The sequence below is a fragment of the Brassica rapa genome, chromosome A09 (genome assembly GCF_000309985.2).
Source record: "Brassica rapa cultivar Chiifu-401-42 chromosome A09, CAAS_Brap_v3.01, whole genome shotgun sequence".
NCBI classification, from domain to species: Eukaryota; Viridiplantae; Streptophyta; class Magnoliopsida; order Brassicales; family Brassicaceae; genus Brassica; species Brassica rapa.
The window spans coordinates 32723969-32745787 of record NC_024803.2 but is presented as its reverse complement, the minus strand read 5'-3'; the positions used below and the strand labels follow the sequence as shown (position 1 = coordinate 32745787).

General features: G+C 33.2%; 1 protein-coding gene across 1 annotated transcript; it reads left to right on the top strand.

Annotated features, from left to right (window-relative positions):
• The first annotated feature begins 1963 nt into the window (after positions 1-1963).
• LOC103840993 (BTB/POZ domain-containing protein At3g50780) lies at positions 1964-5273 on the top strand. Its single transcript, XM_009117504.3, has one exon. The coding sequence runs from the start codon at positions 3415-3417 to the stop codon at positions 4984-4986; it is 1572 nt and encodes a 523-aa protein (XP_009115752.2). The 5' UTR covers positions 1964-3414; the 3' UTR covers positions 4987-5273.
• The last annotated feature ends 16546 nt before the right edge of the window (positions 5274-21819 follow it).

The window sequence follows — 21819 nt, the reverse complement described above, 5'->3', positions numbered from 1 at the left end:
AGAAGAACCAGTATATCATATTTTTCAAGACAATGAATAGAGGCACAGATAATGGAATCTAAGACTAACCTAGGATCCTTCCAACACTGGTGCACTGTCACCAAGCGGTTGTAGCATCAAATTCTTTTGGAAGCTGGAGAGTTTTGTTATAGTATTCATTCTTTGGTATTAGCTTTAACACCGAGTAGGCATTTAAACTCTGCAACCTGCACATACCTGAAACAAAGAAAAACAAAAGAGAGTGGTCAATATTAGGAACAATGAATGATAAGCTTCTGTTTTAGAGAAAGAAATAAAAAAATCTATGTAACTCTAAGAGATAAGGTGATGGAGGTAATAATAAACTCACGGTGGCGTTAGCAAATAAAATACTGAAAACAATTTTGCATCCAGCGTTTGAATATTGTCCATGTCCTTAATAATCGACCAATCAGCCTCCGCTTTGCATCGTTAACTTTTAGCTGGGGATATGTCTGCCTCTACATGCTTCAGCCTTGTAATTCTCTCTAGCTCTACCTCTCTGTTTTCAGCTCTGCTACTTCTATGGCTTTGTCTTCTAGCTCTATATCGCAAGCTTCAATGACATAGTAAAAGTGATTTGAGTTGGTAACAAATAGAGAGGGATATAGTGAAGTTTGTTATAAGTGTTAGGGATTGGTTAATTTTTTTTCATACTACATTTATTCTCACAGAAAAATATAAAAATCTCAGCCTAGCAACATACCTTGTATGATCAACACGAAAGAGATCCTACTGTCTCAACTGAGTGGTTTAGTGGTTGTTAAACCTTGTGCTTGCCCAGCTGATGACTGAAATAAAGCAAAGATAAACAACTAAAATTATATTCCGAGGTTTTAGTTTAGAATATAAGGAGAGAGTAAACTGTTTAACATACCTTTTTCTACATGACATCTTTCTTTGATACAAACGTTCCGCAGCAGTTGGATCAGAATAGATGTAAATCGTTAGAGAGCTCTTGGCCAATAACATCATTTTCCACCTGAAGAAAAATAGCATAGAAGGGAACATGCAATGATTTATTTATCAATACCAGGAGTTCAGCAATTCTTTTCAACTGAGTTTCTTCACCTCAGTCTGATAACGGAAGGGCTGCAACCAAAGCATCAAACTTCACCAAAACAAAAAAAAAATCATGATAGTAGAGATACGTGTACGATTCATTAGTTCCATACAACCAATAGAAATCCAGAAGAAAGAAAAACCGTAAGTGGATTCACACGGGTCACCACAGTTGTAATTATCAAGAAATAGAATTTGAGTTTTCTATCTCAAGATTTTAATCACAAATCTTGAATAAAATTCATATTAAGAAAAACGTATATAGTTGCGTTTCCTCCAAACGCCAGACGCCAAAAACGGGATTTTTCCTAATCATCATCACTTAACGGTCAAGATCTTGATTAGGGAAGCGTTCCCAACTTGGAGTAGAGCAACAACGGAGTCTCCAGTCTTGCACAGCTCCTTCTCTTTCCCCTGCTGAGTCGCAAACTCAATAGCTTCTTCTGTCGATTCATCGTGCGAGGCTCTTGCCGACCCTGCGTACAGCACATGGATCAAACCGCGGAAGATAAGACTATGCCTCGCGGGTGATTCGTCGCTGCAAGACCAGTCGAACACGGTTTCGATCTAAAATAGCAGACGGAGAAGACGAAGAGAAAGGGATCGAGATTCGATTTTGAGAAAATTAAAATTTGTCATGCGTATCTGACGTGGCGGAGAGCTGTTCTCTGATTGGATGATTTAATTGTCCTACGTGGACACACTCTCTGATGCTCATATAACTCTTTTAGTATAGGTTAGATATGAGAAATTATTAATTTCGTTGCAGTAAAAAAGAAGATTTACCCATTTTAATTGGCACTGGAATAATGAAGTTGGGGGAACAGATGACATCAAGAGTCCTTATGCTTCTTCTTTATTCGTGGGTCTAGCTTCCAGCAAATGCCATCAAATCTTCTTTGTCACATATTTTCATATTTTTCTCAAATGATAAAATATAAACAGAACATAATAATATTCTCTTTTTTATAATGGGTGAGAATAAGAATATTCTTATTTCGTGATTTATTAATTTTAGCTTTAAGCCTCTAACCATGAATACAAATACAATTATACGATGCAAAGTGCGAACGTCCTATTTGAAAATGGTTTTGTGACAAACCCTTGCTAAAAAAGAGAGAGGGTTTTGTGACATATAATAACCTTATCGGATATACAACTTCAGCAATATTTTTTCTTAAAAAATTCAGCAATATAAGTGATGTACGTATGTAAAATAAATAAAAAGTAAATTATACAGTGTTAAAATATTGGTTGGTGGACATTATACATCGCACTAGCAGCCACACAGTATAATAATAAGATCTAATTCTAAATTTAAATGATAGCGAACTCCCAGTAGTTCTTGTTCAACTATAAAGGCAAGCCGATACTCTATGGCATAGTATGCGAATAAACTATGCAAAATAAACTAACTACTCAACTAACCCCCTAAATTTATGGAGCTCACAATCCAAATATGGAATATTTTATATTCTTCGATTAAAAAGAAAACAAGGTTTTACGCTATAATAGCCTTTGGCAAAACAAAAAAGAAAGAAAACAGCTATAACCTATAAGGTTACAGTAATTAATGAACCTTGTTAACCATAAACCAATTTAATAGTACATGATAGCATGTGCAATGGCATAATCTTCAAGAAAGTGATGGTTTGTTTTGTAAGCATCATCGAGAATCAAGATTAACAAATAAAGAGGACTGTATCTGTCCCACATGAACATGAGCAAAACACACAACAACTTTTACTTTAAATTTTGATTATTATTATCCTCCTCTTTTAATCAAAATTTTAAACAGCAATAACGATGTAGAGAGAGTGAGAGAGAAGATGGCGTGGCTGTGTGGTCACAATAGAAAACTGTTTTTAGAGAGAGAAAGAGAGAGAATATTTTTGGTGGAAGGCCCACAAACACATGTAATCAACAAAATCATGCGATAAGAGAGAGAGAGAGAGAGAGAGAGAGAGAGAGAGAGAGAGAGAGAGAGAGAGGGAGTGAGGAGACAAAAGTAAAGTGAAGATAAAGGAATCGAGTTGGAGAGACAACCCATTTGATGCATCTCTTTCTCGTCCTTTCTTGGCTTTACTCTCTTCTTTTTGAAATTCCATTGTTTACAGATTAAAGCTTCCTTCTTTTTCATTCTTCAAACACCATTATTACCTTCAAATCATTCAATCTCTACTACACAGCTGCTTGTTCTAATCTCTAGGGTTTATAGTTCTTACTTAACCCCAATCTCTGCAATTGACTCTGTTTCTTAGATTGTATCCTTCTGGGTCCCTTTCTTGTTAATGGTGTGAAAGCTTAAACCTTTCCTCTCTCTCTCACTCAACAATGGCTGAGATCAAGAAGATAACAAAAGCAGAGCAGCAAGGACAAACCAAGATCAGGAGTGTACCAGTAGCTGTAACTCCTGAAGGCTTCTGGTGTTGCCCTTCTCCCGTAGCTTTCCAAAAGACTCTCAAATCTCACCACTCTCTCCACAAACCCAAACACTCTCCGACCGAGAAGAAGCCCGCCGAGAAGGAGAAGGAGAAGGAGAAGAGACCCTCCTCCACGACTATTAGATCCGTCATCGCTTCAGACGAGCAGCAACAACAACAGAGCAACTCAGAAGAGACCACCCATCACAGCATCGCCGTCCCGGTGACGGTCCAAGAGCGTCCAGAGAGGCAAAAGGTCGAGACTTTACCGAGGAAAGTGGCCATCGAGTTCGGCGAGCCAGGGAGCAGCGACGCTAAAGTGATTCTGGTGGGGAAGCAAGGCTTCTGCGTGAAGCTGAGTGTTCACAAGAAGGTCCTTGTTGATCACAGCAGCTTCTTCGCTAAGAAACTCTCCGATAAAGACTCTGTTTTCGCCTGTCTTGAGATCGAGAGCTGCGAAGACGCTGAGATCTACGTCGAGACCGTTGGGCTCATGTACTGTAAAGACATGAAGCAAAGGCTTATGAAACAGAACGTGAGCAGAGTCCTCCGTGTCCTTAACGTTGCGGAGCTTCTTGGTTTTGGTTCTTGTGTTCAGTCTTGTTTGGATTATTTAGAAGCTGTGCCTTGGGTTGGTGAAGAGGAAGAGGAGAAAGTGATCTCTTCGATACTTCGATTAAAGACAGAAGGTGTTAGTGTTGTTACTACTCCTGTGTTAAAAAGAGTTGCTTCCTCTTCTGTGGATCCGCCTAAAGAGACGCTCTCACGCATCATCGAGCTTGTGTTGAGAAGCAAAGAGGAGAAGAGCCGTCGCGAGATGAAGTCTATTGTTCTGAAGCTTCTCAGGGAGCAGAACGGGAACAATGTAGCTGAGAATTTCAACGAGACGATCTACTCCTCTTGCCAGAGCTGCTTAGACTCGGTCTTGTCTCTGTTCAGACAAGACGAGAGTGATGCTAAACAGATAGGTGTGGAAGCTGATAACCTCACGTGGCTGCTTGATGTGTTGGCGGAAAGACAAGCAGCAGAGGAGTTTTCAGTCACGTGGGCTAACCAAAAGGAGCTCGCTTTGTTACACGAGAAGGTTCCTTTGGTGTCTCGTTACCATATAAGCCGTGTGACGTCTAGGCTCTTCGTAGGGATAGGGAGAGGAGAGCTGCTGCCTTCGAAAGACACTAGGCTTTTGCTGTTGACCACGTGGCTGCAGCCTTTGTTCAAGGACTATAACTGGCTGCAGCACGGTTGCAGATCGTTCGATGGGAAGCTTGTGGAGGAAGGGATAGGGAGGACGATACTGACGTTGCCGCTGGAAGATCAGCAGAGGATTTTGATGTCTTGGCTTGGGAGCTTCTTGAATGGTGGAGATGGTTGTCCGAATCTGCAGAGAGCTTTTGAGGTTTGGTGGAGGAGATCGTTTGTTAGACCTTACTCAGATCGTCAGGGTAGTGGGGTGTCTCAGACGGATTCGACTTCAAAAGAGTGATGGTTTTGTGAAGGCTGAGTAAAGCTTTGTTAGATTTGTACAGTGAATAACGTTAGCTGTGGAAACTGGAAAGTGTTTGGTTTTGCTGATCTTTGATTTCCGGTTTGGTTGGTTTCTGGTTTTGGTTTGGTTTATATCGTACCATGGAGAGGTAATGGCTTTAGTGGTTGAGTTTTTTTCTCTCTTGATGTTTTTGTATTTTTCCATTTTTCATGAAAGTATAATGTTACTGGATGTATATTTCTGATTACAAAAAAAATATATTTCTGATTCGATTTCTATACCAATTTTAGTGTTTGGTTTGTACCACGTATGGGCCTGTAACTATGGGTTTCAGTTATGAAGGCTTGAAATCCTTGAAGGTTTGAAGATTAAGGAGGCTTAAGATATTAGTACGAAGATCAGGAGAAGATCATAGAATCTAGAGTTTGAGTGGAACATCTAAAACACAGAGACATTAGAAGATGAGACCAACCTCAACTTAGGTCTCACATTATCCTTGTCAGTTTTCTCTATTTCAATTGGAACTCTGACCTCTAGAGTCAGACGAAGAACACAAAAGGGTACGTATTTCGACTTCTTATGAGTAGTCCACTTGAATATTGCATTTTCACCATTCTTTTCTCCACCATCTTCAGACTTCTCTACTCTTTGCTTCCCATTCATCTCTTGTTCTACTTGGTCTTTTGATGTGATTCAGATTTATTGACATGGTTACTTCTAGTAATAATAATATTTATGCACTTTTTCTGAAGCCTTTATTAGTGTTAGAAATGGTGTCACTATAGATTGATAGTTAAAAGAAAACAGTAAAGCAAGCTTCTTTTCTTGGTAATATTGTAAGAGACTTTACTGGTGAATATAAAGGGTAGCAGTCACTTAGTTAAAGGGGTTTGGAGCAAGATCTCTACAGATTTGGAAAGATACCTTTACTTTTTAGTGGTGTTAGTGAGGTGGTATGTCCTCTATTTTGGCTAACCTTGTCTTCTCTCTAGTCAATATAAGTGAGTCTCCTCTAAATCTACATCAAGCTTACTATATATTGAGCTCAATGACATAGAGAACTCAATGGTCCCAATTTCTTCACTTATACATTTTTAAGGTCGAAAAGGTTGCCTCACTATTCCTGTTGGGGTCATACTACATCTTTTCAGTTGTTGATGTACAAATAAACTCTTTAGATACTAATGTTTATTGAACAATAGCACTTCATGCAAACGATTCAATGTTTTCTAAGAATACATATTAGCAGAGTTACCTTTCGTCTGGTTTTGAAACTCTTCCACCTCTTCCGATCCGTCGCACCTGGACCTAACACACATAAAAAAGCCTTAAATACAAAAGATACTGTGCCGCGGAGGAACAAGTGGAATGGGAAGAACCTCTTACCGATTTCAAATGCATTCTTTAATCAGCATCTTGTTTGACACCTTCAGATTCAGCAATTTTTATTATAATCTACAGTGTAGATGAGTTTCTTCTCTAAGCCTCTGAAAGCGCCATGCCGTTCCAGAATCTCAGCCAGTGTATCCAAAATTTATTACCTGCATGCGTGGAGGCAAAAAAAAACCTAACTTGAACCACACATAACATTTGTTTTGTTGCACAGGTAGTCACACTATTGTCGAAACCTAAATACAAACCTGCCATCTTCTATGCTCCATGACTGATTTCTCAAAAATATGCTCACTGTCTCCAGTTTCAATCGATCTATCCACCGTCTACATACAGGAAAAGATCATCATGGACCCAATACTAATACAGAATTAATAAATTTAAACTAAGAGAGTCAGAGTTTTAAGTCCTTTCCTCTTCATCTGCTAGTTGAGAGTAACTACCATTGTCAAGAAGTAACAAAACACCCAAAAATGTCAAAAGGTATATATCAGATATCATTACTGGAAATAGTTGAGTCGTTAGACAGAATCCCTATTCAAAATCTGTAAACACACGCCTCTCTACAACTTCTCTGTATTCTTGCTGAATGTTATGGCTCAGAGTCTGCAGTGAACAATTTTAAAATATTAGGATAACTTTGTCTGAGGGGTCTGCTTTCAAGAATTTGTAGAACTGCATAAAACTTACTTGGAATCAAGAGATTAGAAAAGCATCAGCTTTCTTATCCAAGTAGAGAAGCTGATGCTATGGATACATGTTTGATCCCATACCGAGCTTACGTCAAGTCTCTTTGGCAATAGCAAGTTGATCACCTATTATAAAAACAATACAACATAAGAAAGATTGAAGTCAAATATTAAAGTATGTAGATAGATATTAACCAGTGATCATTGATGTTGACACCGAGGTCTGAAGCTCTTCTAATGCTGTATGCACTATCATGTCATGGAGGATCAAACAAAGGCGACCCACCAACTAATTCCCATGGACCACCAGAGATTTTTTTTTTGTCCTCAGGTACAGTCCGTCTTGCAACAGCTAATGACCTCAGTCCACGCAGAGCGTACTTGTTTTTTTTGTTAAGTGGTCTTTTTCCTTTGATTAGCTTTTGTGTTGCAAAGATCTTGAATCTGAAAATCATCAAAAGAAAATGGTTTTTAAAGGTTAAATCATTGAAGAGAAAAAACAATTATTAAATTTAAAGAGAGGTCAAACACAATTAGTTCTTAGGTACCTCCTCTGGAGCCTCCTTTTGCTTACTCGGTGCCAGTCTCCATTACCCTCGATATATGTCGATGGGATTGAACCGGAAGAAGCGAATCTCTCTAATACCAGTTCTTGCCTCTTTGGGGTCAGCAAGTAACACTTTTTATTTCTCGGCATTTTTGAGAATACAAAAAACTACAACATGAAACAGAGCTTAAAAAAAATAAAAACCATATCAATATAACCTAGAAAATTAACTGAAAATAAAATACACCATTTCCCTGAAGAACAAAAGAAATTGAGACTTTGGATAAGATCAAACTCACATGATCGATCTGATTGAGCTGGTACTGGTGAGACGTCATTGAAATAAACAGCGACTTGAGACTTTCCGGTGGAGGAGCTTACATTTTCCGGTTGATTTCATGGCCATGAATGTAGCTTCTTTAGAGTAGGTTTTGATTTTGGGAAGACTTAAGTTTAGGCATAGCCTTTATATAGGAGAAGGATCAAGGGAAGGTGAAAGGAATATTGAAGAAGAGTTTAAAGATTATCATTGATGATCAGGAGTGATTTCAGGTAAGGCAAGAAATCATAGGTCTAGAGAAGACAGAGTAATCCAAAACTACTTCGTCTTGGATTAATCCAAAATAATTAATTTTGGATTTGTATTGTAAGATTTTGAAAATTAATGAAAGGAATTTTTTTTAAAATAAGATACGAAGTAAAAGGCTATAGTGTAAACTTTAAAAGTTAATCAAAAGAAAATGTTTTGAACATTGCTCATGAATTTTGGGTTTGTTCATGAGTTTAATGTCTCTCTTATTGTTTGATTAGCTGATGAGTTCAAAAGAAATCATAGGTCTAGAGAAGACAGAGTAATCCAAGACTACTTCGTCTTGGATTAATCCAAAATAATTAATTTTGAATTTGTATTGTAAGATTTTGAAAATTAATGAAAGGAATTTTTTTTAAAATAAGATACGAAGTAAAAGGCTATAGTGTAAACCTTAAAAGTTAATCAAAAGAAAATGTTTTGAACATTGCTCATGAATTTTGGGTTTGTTCATGAGTTTAATGTCTCTCTTATTGTTTGATTAGCTGATGTGATGCAACTTCAACTTGGATATCTTCATTTGATTTCAAATATAAGAGATTCATGGGTATTAAGATTGTCTGGTTTCATTTGTTTTGTTTCGCCTTAAAAATGACAAATATTGTGCACTACACCTCTTCACATTCCATATGTTACTTGTTTTTGTAGTTATTAGGTTGATTTACCCTTTTTAAAAACTAGTATCCATGTCAAATTCAAGCACATAAATTATTAAGATTTACATCCCAATTAAGATACATAAACTGGTCCAAAGCCACCTAAAGACTGAAACATTAGTTTTTTCCTACAAAATTATTTATTTTGGATTTCGATGTTCATGAAGCAGGTTCATCGTGGGTTTCATCACTTCCAAGGCCGGTTTGGCGATGGCCAAAGCAATGATTAGAATTGCTAAGAAAGAGGAATGTTTTATTTTGGTGACAAGATGGTAACCAAAGCTATCGAGAACACTACTCCCATCATTTTGTTGATTGCTGCACATGATGATATGATTTGATTCCTTATCATCTCATTCCATGTTTCTTTATCTTTTGTATATAATTCATTGTGTTTTCTTTTTTAGGTTCTTGTGGAGCTCATGTTGCTTAGACAACTAAGCACAATGTCTCATGCCTTTAGTATAATTATTCTTTTTCCTTCATATTTTTCAAGTGCGCTACTTAATTTATATGCTTCTCATATTTTAGAAGTAACAAATAGTGAATGCTCTCACACTGGTTTAGGAGATCAAGTTAAAGCAGTGAAGCCTGAATTAAGAAGGAATCCTTGGTAATGATGACAACAAAGAGACCGAGATAAACCTCCATCTGTATCTATATAACCTTTTGTTGTAATAAAGTTACCATCAAACACGATTATGGGCTTCACGTTTTTAACATTAGGAGCTGAACTGATTCATGGAGAATAACTAAAGGGAGTCCTATGTATGTATAGGTTGACTAACTAGTTGGAAATGAATCATTGGAGTCCATATACTAAATGAAGCTAGTAACAACAATGGATCAAGTGAAAAGAAGCATTAATTACACATATTCCATTGTCGATTTGAAATGTTTACATTCCGGTGTTGTATGGATAGTACAATGACTAGGACGCCCAAGCATTCTCCACTGAGTTAGAGAAACCTCAGCCGTGAGATCCTCAAATCGAATTTCTCAAACATAAAATATTCTTATTATAATATGTTCTATTAGTTTGTTATTTAAAAAGAAAAATCAAATTCATTTACCAAGTGACATGTTTTCAAAAGAGGTTCCAAGAGTATGTTATGACCGATGATTTGAGAATCCGTGCGTATGTTTCTCTCATTCTTTTTTGCCTTTCTTATTAAATTATGAGATATTAAGTGAGAAACTTGGTGCTGGAGTTCTCTTAAGAAGGGAGAATAGCATTGGCTTACTCATCAGATACAAAGTTATTGACTCTAGTAACTTTGAAAACATTTGAAGTAGATCTTGTACAAATTATGAAGTTAGTAGTACAAGAGGTGCTAGAAGAAAGCTGAGCTATACATAATACATTTTAGAAAACTTATTGGAACTTTGAAAAGTTTTTCTCCTTTGAGAGAGAGGAAATTAACACAGAGATCAATAGATTTTGATGTGTGAAGTTGATTATGGTTACCCACAATATCTATTGTGTATAAATTGATGTAATAAGAAGTGTACGTCTCTCAACACAACTAACAAAAGCTTTAGCAAAAATGTTTCCGAGTTTTTTATTTAAGAAAAAGCAGATACTAAGGAAATATAAAATCTGAAATCCAAAACACCTAGGGGAAGAAGACACCTAAAAACCACATACATTCAACTAGGCTTGAACAAATTTTCTGGATCCGAAGTTCAAAATTAGATCCGATTCCAAATTTAAAGTACACAAGAGAATCCGATCTAACCTCTGTTCAAAAACGCGGGCGCCTAGCCGTAAAATCGGCCGCCTAGGCGCTCGGCGTAAGGGTCCTGCGGTGAGTAAACCCAAATCGGGTTACTTAATCGGACACCAATTAATCGCCCGCATAATGTTATTAAACAGTACGGAACCGATTTTTTACCGAATTATAAGCGTAGTTTTAAAACTTACTGGCAAGTATTTGGGCTCTGTTAAAAAGCCCAATTTGAAAAATAATGTAAGAGACGAGAGTTAATTTATAGAACTTTTTAGAACTACGTTTGCTTGCATTAACCGACGGGAATATTGAAGAAGAGTTTAAAGATTATCATTGATGATCAGGAGTGATTACAGGTAAGGCAAGAAATCATAGGTCTAGAGAAGACAGAGTAATCCAAGACTACTTCGTCTTGGATTAATCCAAAATAATTAATTTTGGATTTGTATTGTAAGATTTTGAAAATTAATGAAAGGAATTTTTTTTAAAATAAGATACGAAGTAAAAGGCTATAGTGTAAACTTTAAAAGTTAATCAAAAGAAAATGTTTTGAACATTGCTCATGAATTTTGGGTTTGTTCATGAGTTTAATGTCTCTCTTATTGTTTGATTAGCTGATGAGTTCAAAAGAAATCATAGGTCTAGAGAAGACAGAGTAATCCAAGACTACTTCGTCTTGGATTAATCCAAAATAATTAATTTTGGATTTGTATTGTAAGATTTTGAAAATTAATGAAAGGAATTTTTTTTTAAATAAGATACGAAGTAAAAGGCTATAGTGTAAACTTTAAAAGTTAATCAAAAGAAAATGTTTTGAACATTGCTCATGAATTTTGGGTTTGTTCATGAGTTTAATGTCTCTCTTATTGTTTGATTAGCTGATGTGATGCAACTTCAACTTGGATATCTTCATTTGATTTCAAATATAAGAGATTCATGGGTATTAAGATTGTCTGGTTTCATTTGTTTTGTTTCGCCTTAAAAATGACAAATATTGTGCACTACACCTCTTCACATTCCATATGTTACTTGTTTTTGTAGTTATTAGGTTGATTTACCCTTTTTAAAAACTAGTATCCATGTCAAATTCAAGCACATAAATTATTAAGATTTACATCCCAATTAAGATACATAAACTGGTCCAAAGCCACCTAAAGACTGAAACATTAGTTTTTTCCTACAAAATTATTTATTTTGGATTTCGATGTTCATGAAGCAGGTTCATCGTGGGTTTCATCACTTCCAAGGCCGGTTTGGCGATGGCCAAAACAATGATTAGAATTGCTAAGAAAGAGGAATGTTTTATTTTGGTGACAAGATGGTAACCAAAGCTATCGAGAACACTACTCCCATCATTTTGTTGATTGCTGCACATGATGATATGATTTGATTCCTTATCATCTCATTCCATGTTTCTTTATCTTTTGTATATAATTCATTGTGTTTTCTTTTTTAGGTTCTTGTGGAGCTCATGTTGCTTAGGCAACTAAGCACAATGTCTCATGCCTTTAGTATAATTATTCTTTTTCCTTCATATTTTTCAAGTGCGCTACTTAATTTATATGCTTCTCATATTTTAGAAGTAACAAATAGTGAATGCTCTCACACTGGTTTAGGAGATCAAGTTAAAGCAGTGAAGCCTGAATTAAGAAGGAATCCTTGGTAATGATGACAACAAAGAGACCGAGATAAACCTCCATCTGTATCTATATAACCTTTTGTTGTAATAAAGTTACCATCAAACACGATTATGGGCTTCACGTTTTAACATTAGGAGCTGAACTGATTCATGGAGAATAACTAAAGGGAGTCCTATGTATGTATAGGTTGACTAACTAGTTGGAAATGAATCATTGGAGTCCATATACTAAATGAAGCTAGTAACAACAATGGATCAAGTGAAAAGAAGCATTAATTACACATATTCCATTGTCGATTTGAAATGTTTACATTCCGGTGTTGTATGGATAGTACAATGACTAGGACGCCCAAGCATTCTCCACTGAGTTAGAGAAACCTCAGCCGTGAGATCCTCAAATCGAATTTCTCAAACATAAAATATTCTTATTATAATATGTTCTATTAGTTTGTTATTTAAAAAGAAAAATCAAATTCATTTACCAAGTGACATGTTTTCAAAAGAGGTTCCAAGAGTATGTTATGACCGATGATTTGAGAATCCGTGCGTATGTTTCTCTCATTCTTTTTTGCCTTTCTTATTAAATTATGAGATATTAAGTGAGAAACTTGGTGCTGGAGTTCTCTTAAGAAGGGAGAATAGCATTGGCTTACTCATCAGATACAAAGTTATTGACTCTAGTAACTTTGAAAACATTTGAAGTAGATCTTGTACAAATTATGAAGTTAGTAGTACAAGAGGTGCTAGAAGAAAGCTGAGCTATACATAATACATTTTAGAAAACTTATTGGAACTTTGAAAAGTTTTTCTCCTTTGAGAGAGAGGAAATTAACACAGAGATCAATAGATTTTGATGTGTGAAGTTGATTATGGTTACCCACAATATCTATTGTGTATAAATTGATGTAATAAGAAGTGTACGTCTCTCAACACAACTAACAAAAGCTTTAGCAAAAATGTTTCCGAGTTTTTTATTTAAGAAAAAGCAGATACTAAGAAAATATAAAATCTGAAATCCAAAACACCTAGGGGAAGAAGACACCTAAAAACCACATACATTCAACTAGGCTTGAACAAATTTTCTGGATCCGAAGTTCAAAATTAGATCCGATTCCAAATTTAAAGTACACAAGAGAATCCGATCTAACCTCTGTTCAAAAACGCGGGCGCCTAGCCGTAAAATCGGCCGCCTAGGCGCTCGGCGTAAGGGTCCTGCGGTGAGTAAACCCAATTTGGGCTCTGTTAAAAAGCCCAATTTGAAAAATAATGTAAGAGACGGGAGTTAATTTATAGAACTTTTTAGAACTACGTTTGCTTGCATTAACCGATGTGGGACTTTAGTTTTTCTAACTTTTTGTGTTTTTCTTTTATTTAAATTTTCACTGAACATGTCCTAATAAATTAATAATATACTGTTGGTCCAGCTTTTACCAATACAATAAATATCTTATATAATAAAGTAGAGTATTCTCTCTCCTTCTTCCTCCACGTCCTCAAGGAGAGATGGGCAAATTGAGCCACGTGTCGGCACTAAACCAAACCTCTCTTCCGTCATCTTTTCGGACTGGGCCGTACTTTTTCAAGGGCGAAGTCCAATATTTATGAAGCCCACTAGGACTACTCTCCTCCTGCGTTTCCCCTACTCTGTTCAAATTCACCGAAATCCTTAGCCTACAGTTCCAGGTTTCTGTAACGCTTTTCATAGACGATGAACAATTTTATTTACTTCTCACCATTAAATCAGTCCTTCAATCTCTCACACTACGTGAATTCAATTACCTCTTTCCCAAAAGTTCAGATAAAAACCGTAAAAAGTCATTCTATAAATACAGTCTAAGAAATCTTCAAATCAAGCTGATTCAACCGAATAAAATCTCTTGCTTACAGCACAACCTGCAACAATGGAGGTTTCTCGAGCCCTTTTTCTGATGTTAACACCGGTTGCTGATACCGTCATCACGCATCTTGTGCGATTCTGGAAAGCCCGAGACGTTAACAAAAGAGGGGAACTGATGGGAGTGGACACGCTCCTTCTTGATGAAAAGGTTTGTCTCCTTAGGTTCCTTCATTGTGGCTGAACTTGACAGCTTCTCATACACTCAGGACCTCTAATTGTGTTTGCTTCTTTCCCAGGCGACGCTTATCCAAGTGTACATGGCTTAATATTTCCCGTCATCTGCTGAGAGAAGGTGCAACTTACGAGATCAGCCGGTTTGATGTTATAAGTAGCAACACCGAATACAAGCAGGACCGGTATGACTACATATGTTACATAATTTATATTTTGATTGTAACATGTAACAACGGTTTGCTGCAGGTCTACAACAGTTAGTGCAAGTGTTTATAACGCACAAGCCGGCCAGCTAAAAGAAAAGTTCTTGGCAGTGGGTGTGCCGAAGGTCATCGTCGGTACCAGCATTAACCCCAAGTTCGTATGAGGTAAACCTTCTGCATATGACTTTCAGGACATACATTTGCAATCCTGCTATAATCACAGATTAACTTCCTAACAGTTACATGGAGTCTTTCTGTGGATGCTAATCCTAGGACACGTTCCTACTTTGACAACGAAACAAGAGCCAGTGAGACCTTTGTTGGCAGGTTACTCCCTATAACAACTAAAATTTAAACTTGCTTTTTTTGGAATCAATAACAACTGCACAGACACGTACGTATTGGTTAATAGTTTTCCTGATGAATTTATCTCTCTTTCCATCTTCATTTCTAATCTGATCATAACAAGAAAGACATTTTTTCCCTATCATTATCTTCAATTCCTCACTCTCTCTTTTCATCTGCATTCATGATCCTGATTTGATATTTTTTTGATACAAAGGGTGATTTGGTTTCATTATTTATTCTTCATCTACCTTTGAATTGCATTGTTCGAGTTTGTGTGGGTGGTGAAAGCAAAATAACAAATTGTAGCAGGGACCATGCATCATCTGACCCTGGAGATTCTTGAGGCTGGGCTGCTGGGGAAGAAGCTTTATGAAGCAAAAGTGTTGGTGAAGCCATGGTTGAACTTTAAGGAGTTGCACGAGTTAAAGCGTGTCTGTGATGATGACCCTACCATTACTCCCTCCTATTTTTGTTGCAAATAAGGTATGACTACATATGTTACATATATGTATGGAAGACAAAGATTCATCTTAAGAAAGACTTTAACCATAATTTGGTTTTGTGGATCAGATGAGTATGAATCTGGATGGAGGAAGTTTCTAGAGATGATCCAGAAGTTCAGAATGTTTGCTGATCATGCATAGTTGCATACTAACGCTAAGGTATGTCTTCAAATATTGTCAAACACATGAAGGGCTAAGCAAATGAGAGCTTTGAGAATTCAAATCCAAACCGACAATTTGTTACGTTCACAGATTAAATGGAACAGACAGCTAACATGTATTTCTTTTATAGTCAGTGCTTGTGTAGTGTTATTAATGGTTCTCTCCTGTTTGAATGCACGTACTGGCTTTGATTGTTTATGTTGCCTTTGAGTTATCTTCCCTTGATGAGTCATTACTGTGCTTCAGTGTCAATATATGTCGTTTGGGGATGACTTCTACTTTTTTTTCCATCTTTTTCATTTCCATTCACGTTCTTAGTAAGACCTTACTGTGTCTAATTAATGAACTTCTTACTGGGTAGTCTTTTCTAGACTTTAAGCTAATGGTGTATCTCATGTGTATTTGTGTTTCTGAAATTGGGATGTATTCCTTTATCGAGTTTTTGTGAGAATTTATTTAAAAGTTATTGGTCATAATTAGACTGGTATTGCATTAGCCTGCAACGAATCCTAATTCGAAATGTGAGCATAACTACATACGTTTGTGAAGCAGTCGTACGTTTGTCATGTTCTTCCTTTTGTAGCATTATTCACAAAGTTACCATCCAATATTTATCAGTGCCTATGAACATGAGTCATGTAACATTGTGTTCAATAGTTTCTCTACGTCCGCACCCAAACACTTATCAGTCTTCATCCCTGGCTTGCGCAGTTTTAGTTACGAGTATGGATGCCAGTATGGCACTGTGTAGGATGAACAACCTCGGTGGATGTTGTCAGCCTTTCCTCTTCCATCACACGCAAAATAACTACTTACGTTGTATGAAGACTATGGTGCAGTTTAATGTTTGTGGTCTTTTTTCATTCATTACCTCTTAAAAATAATTTGTCATAGTTGGGTTGTCATCGGCAATGCCTATTTGGGTTTACCAAAAATTATTTCCTTTTATTTCCAACCGAATATTTGGATTTCCAATGAATAAGAAATAAGTAGTATTTTTAAAATTTCAGTGATTTATATATATTAGCATAAATTTACAGGAATATGAAAAATTATTTCCTTTTTCACTACAAACTAAAATTCTCTTTTAACATTTTTCTACCAAAAATAATAAATACAATTATAATAATATATTTTACATATATATATAATTAGTTTTTTTCCTTTTTGGTGATAGCTCATCGTATATGATGTACATCAATTCATTTAATAATATAAATAAGAAATGCCATCTATCATTTTAAATAAGTTAGATACAAAAACTAAATAAGATAAAAGGCTATTTCTTATTTTTACCATAAATTAGAATTATTTCAACATGTTTTATATAAACTTGATTATGCTAATATATTTTAACCTAAACCAAGCTGAATTTTATAAATAACTGAGATGTTCATATGTTTTAAGGCCAGAAAAAATGAGAGGAAAAAAAACAAATAACCCTGAAATGAACCAACAACCAATGATCTATGCCTACCCGAAACCGTTAATTTTATAGTGGATAAATGACTAAATGCAAAGATTTCAAAAATTTTATTGACTGCAACGAATGTTCGATTCACTATTAACAAGTATTAAAATACACACAACAACAAATTATTGATAAAAAAATATATAATATTATTAACCAATCACATGTTGCAAAACAAAATGACAACACGAATATAAATTTCCTAAAGAACACTACGCCAAGAAACATCACCCCAACATCACTTCAGTGTAACTAAAAAATATTTCAAATTGATTAATGAAGTTATTACGTTTTAAAATAATTTATTTTAATTAGTGAACAACTTTTAAATATTAGATCATCAAACAATTGCTTTTTTTTGTATCAATTATTCAAAATTATTTACTATTTATGCACCAATATTTAGTTTTTTAGTAAATATAAAATCTGAATAATGTACTATCAAATACATGTTAAAAATAAAATAATGTTTATTTTCTAAATAGTAAAGACTAATGTTAGGTTCTCATAATGTCTAACCAATTAAGATACTTTTATCGTGGTAAGTATTTTTTTTCCACATCGTTTAAATAAATAATTAAACATAAAAAATATCAGTATATTCGGTGACACAAAAAATCAAAAATAATCTATCTTCTTCGTTTTTAATCTAATGCTTGCAGTTTTAAAAATAATCTTCTACTTACTATCCTAAATAAAATAGAAAAGTATTTTTCAAAATTATGTTTTCATAATGTTTTTTAAAATGAGAGATATACTTGCAATGTCTAAGAAAAAAATTAATGTTACAAGATTATACTTATATCATAAATACTAATTACAAATTTATGATGTTTATATGTTTAACATTTATATACTTACCCGCTCCGCCCGTAGGGCGGGTTAACCCCTAGTATCTTAATAAATCTAAGATGTGTGGTTTTGTTGAAACAACATATTTGGGTATTATTCTCGAAAATTAATATAGTTTGTGTTTGAATTTTGTAACCGGATGATATACATTTATTTTAACAATAAAATTTTGTTACAATGAAAATATCTGTATATTTTTCAATGATAGTGTATATACACAAATGAGCAGTTTATCATATATTTTACATTAAATACTTACAATTGTATTATATATATATATATATATATATATATATATATTCAATAATGGATTTTGTAAGAGTTAAATTTTAATATAAATTGTTAAAATATGTATTTACATTAAATAGTTATTTTTAAATTTTATATTAAAAAATATTGCCAAAAAAACTAGTCCCCGCGTACTCCCCAATTAATCTCCGATTTTTTGTCAACTTGCTAGGCGTCAACCGGCCGCCCGACTCACGCCTAGCGTAGTTTCGAACAGGGGGATCTAACATATATGTCTGGACTGTACATGAATTTCTATATACGTAGAACCATATCCGAACCCGAACCGAACCCAAAAAAATAACGGATTTCCAAAAATATCCTAAGTATAACTATATATATATAAATACTAGTTATATTACCACTTATAGTAATTTAATTGCTAAACTATAACTATAAATTTGGATATGTTATTTTATTTGTGGATCATTCAGATTTTTCCAATTATTTTAGGATATTTAGATATTTTTTACATGTTTAAATATAAATAAAAAAATTTGATCTCCGCATTTCAGATAAATCAGTTATTTTCTATATATTTGGACTCAACCAAGTAATTTTCGGATACAACTGAACCAAACCCGAAAAATATCAAACCAAATAAAAAATTTTAAATTATCTGACTTGTACGCATTTTTCTATATCCAAACTGATATCCGAAATATCCAAACCAAACTTGATATCTAATCTATTAAAACAGAGTCCTATTTTTTATGGACAGAACTTAGATTCACCCTAGGGGATGAACCTTTAAATTCACCTCACCTTTTAAAACCAATCAAATTTCCACATAATATATTAATTAAAAAAACACTAAATTAAATAAAAAATAGTTACAAAAAATAAAAACGCTAATTTTAACGACGCTAAAGCTTCCACCTAAACCCTAAATCTTAAATTCTAAACCCTATACCCTAAATTATAAACTCAAATCCAAACCCCTAAACCCAAACCCTATACCATAAACCCTAATCATAGACCCTAAACCCAAATTATATACCCTAAACCCAAAAACTAGACTATAAACCTAAATTCTATACCTTAAACCCAAGTTCTAGACCTTAAACCCAAACCATAAACCTTAAACCCAAATTATATACCCTAAACCCAAAACTTTAACTATAAATCCAAACGGTAAATACTAAACCCAAACCGTAAATCCTAACCCAAAACTTATACCCTAAACCCAAATCCTAGACCTAAAACTCAAACGGTAAACCTTAAACCCAAACCTCAAACTTAGATGCTATAGGATTAGGGTTAAGATTTACGGTTTAGGTTTAGGATCTAAGACTTGAGTTTATGGTATAGGGTTTAGGTTCATAGTCTATTTTTTGGGCTTAAGGTATATAATTTGGGTTTAGGGTATAGGTTTTTTGGTTTAGGGTCTAGGATTAGTGTTTAGGCTATAGGGTTAGGGTTTAGGGTCTAGGATTAGGGTTTATGATATAGGTTTTGGGTTTAGGGGTTTGGATTTGGGTTTAGAATTTAGGGTATAGGGTTTAGAATTTAAAATTTATGATTTAGAGTTTCGCTAGAAGTGTTAGTGTCGTTAAAATTAACATTTTTATTTTTTGTAGCTATTTATTATTTAATTTAATATTTATTAATTAATAATCTATGTGGAAATTTAATTGGTTTTAAAGGGTGGGGTGAATTTAAAGGTTCACCCTAGGTGGTGAACCTAAGTTCTGTCCATTTTTTATCTACTGTTAACAAGTCATACTAGGACTATCTAAAAAGTTACTTAATATGACATATTTCATTATGTACATTAATAATAAAACAAATATAAATATAAATTTATTTTTATGTATAACAAATTATGTTGAGAAAGAATCTAACAAAATCTTACCAACCTTTTAAATATTTTTATAAAATAACATTTAATTAATTTCGTAAATACTAATATAACTTTATAATTCAATGTTAATTAAAAATTTATTATAAAACAAGAAAATAAAATTCTATATTATTTTATATATATTTTAATTATATTATGTATTATATTAAAATTGAAGTACTATATGAATTAAATATGGGTAAATTTATCTATTTTATTTTTAAAATAGTTTCATTTAAATAAATTATTACTCATCATCAAAATGTGTTAAAATTCGTAAATTTTATTATATTTTTTTGAAAAACAAATTTATAAACATACATTCATTAACATAGGTTAAACTTTTATATCTACAACTACATATTATTTCATTTTTTTTTATTTTGAAACTCTCAACAATATATTGTTTAAAAAATAATAATATACAAAAATATAATAGTTTATAACGAACCTTTAGTTCATATACTATTTAAAAATATGTTATTAGAAATCTATGAAATTTTAATTATTCATTCAAAATATTAATGACAAATCAAATTTTAATTATAAATTTAATATTTATATTAATTATAAACATAATCTGAGAGATGTTTAAAAATCTTACCGAAATTAAAATTATTTATATAAAATAATGTATTAATTTAGTAACAAAACAATTTCGAAAATCATATAATCTCCCATCTCAAATATAGTACTTGTGTAATTTTCCAAAATTTTTTGACAAAATATAAAATTTAAAAAATACGTATGCAAACTTAAAATGATAATGTTTTAAATTTTTCAAAAGGTATAATCATAGATAATAAAGAATAATTTCTTGAAATGTTACACGGAAAAACAAACTATGTTATAAAAATTAAAGTAATCTAATATTTTGAAGTCTTAATTTAATAACAAAAAAAAACTTAATATCATAACATCCAAAAAATATTCTACATCAATAAAATTTACTAAAGTAATATGATGGATGCTACCATGTATACAATTTACTAAAATAATAGGTTTATATTGACAATATATAACACTAAAATTAAAATCTATACTATTAAAAGAGAAGGAGTTTTAAAAAATCTACCTATGAAAAGTTGTTGGACCCTTTCATTAGACTTAACTATTTTTTAATATTTTTTTCATTTTTGCATCGTTTTTTTAATTTTGGTTATTGCTCGATATAAATATTGATTTTTGAGTTTATTCTTATTTCGTTATTTTGTTTTGGCCTGAGATTTAGAAAATGTTTAAGATTTGCGCCTTGTGCAGAATAAATATTTTATATTTATTACTTATTTTATATTTTTTGCATATTATGAAATTATAAAATAATAATTATATATTAAATAACTACTATTATGTAATAAATTGGCATACGCATATAAATCAACGACCACTCTTGTTTATTCGCAATCATTTTACGATAAATAAATTAAACCAATCAATTTTATCTATCGTGTATGATATATAATTAAATTTAAATGATACTAACATAGATATATAGTTTGGATATTTATTAAATGAGGTTTCTACTCAAATGATTTATGATTATTTGCATTTTTGTAACAAAATTTTACACCAACGATTTTTTTATGTGGAATGTTTAGTGGTTTCAGTAATTTATAATCATTTTAAAAAGACAATGAAGATTTCAAAATTAAAATATTAACTTCTCAAGATGTATTCAAAGTAAATATCAAAATATAAGTATGTATTTTCATATGATGTATAGTTTCATTTAAACGAAATTAAATATATATATATATATATATATATATATATATATATATTAACATAAACACCTATTAAAATAAATTTATTTATTCATTTGATTTTATAATCATTGTATCTTATTA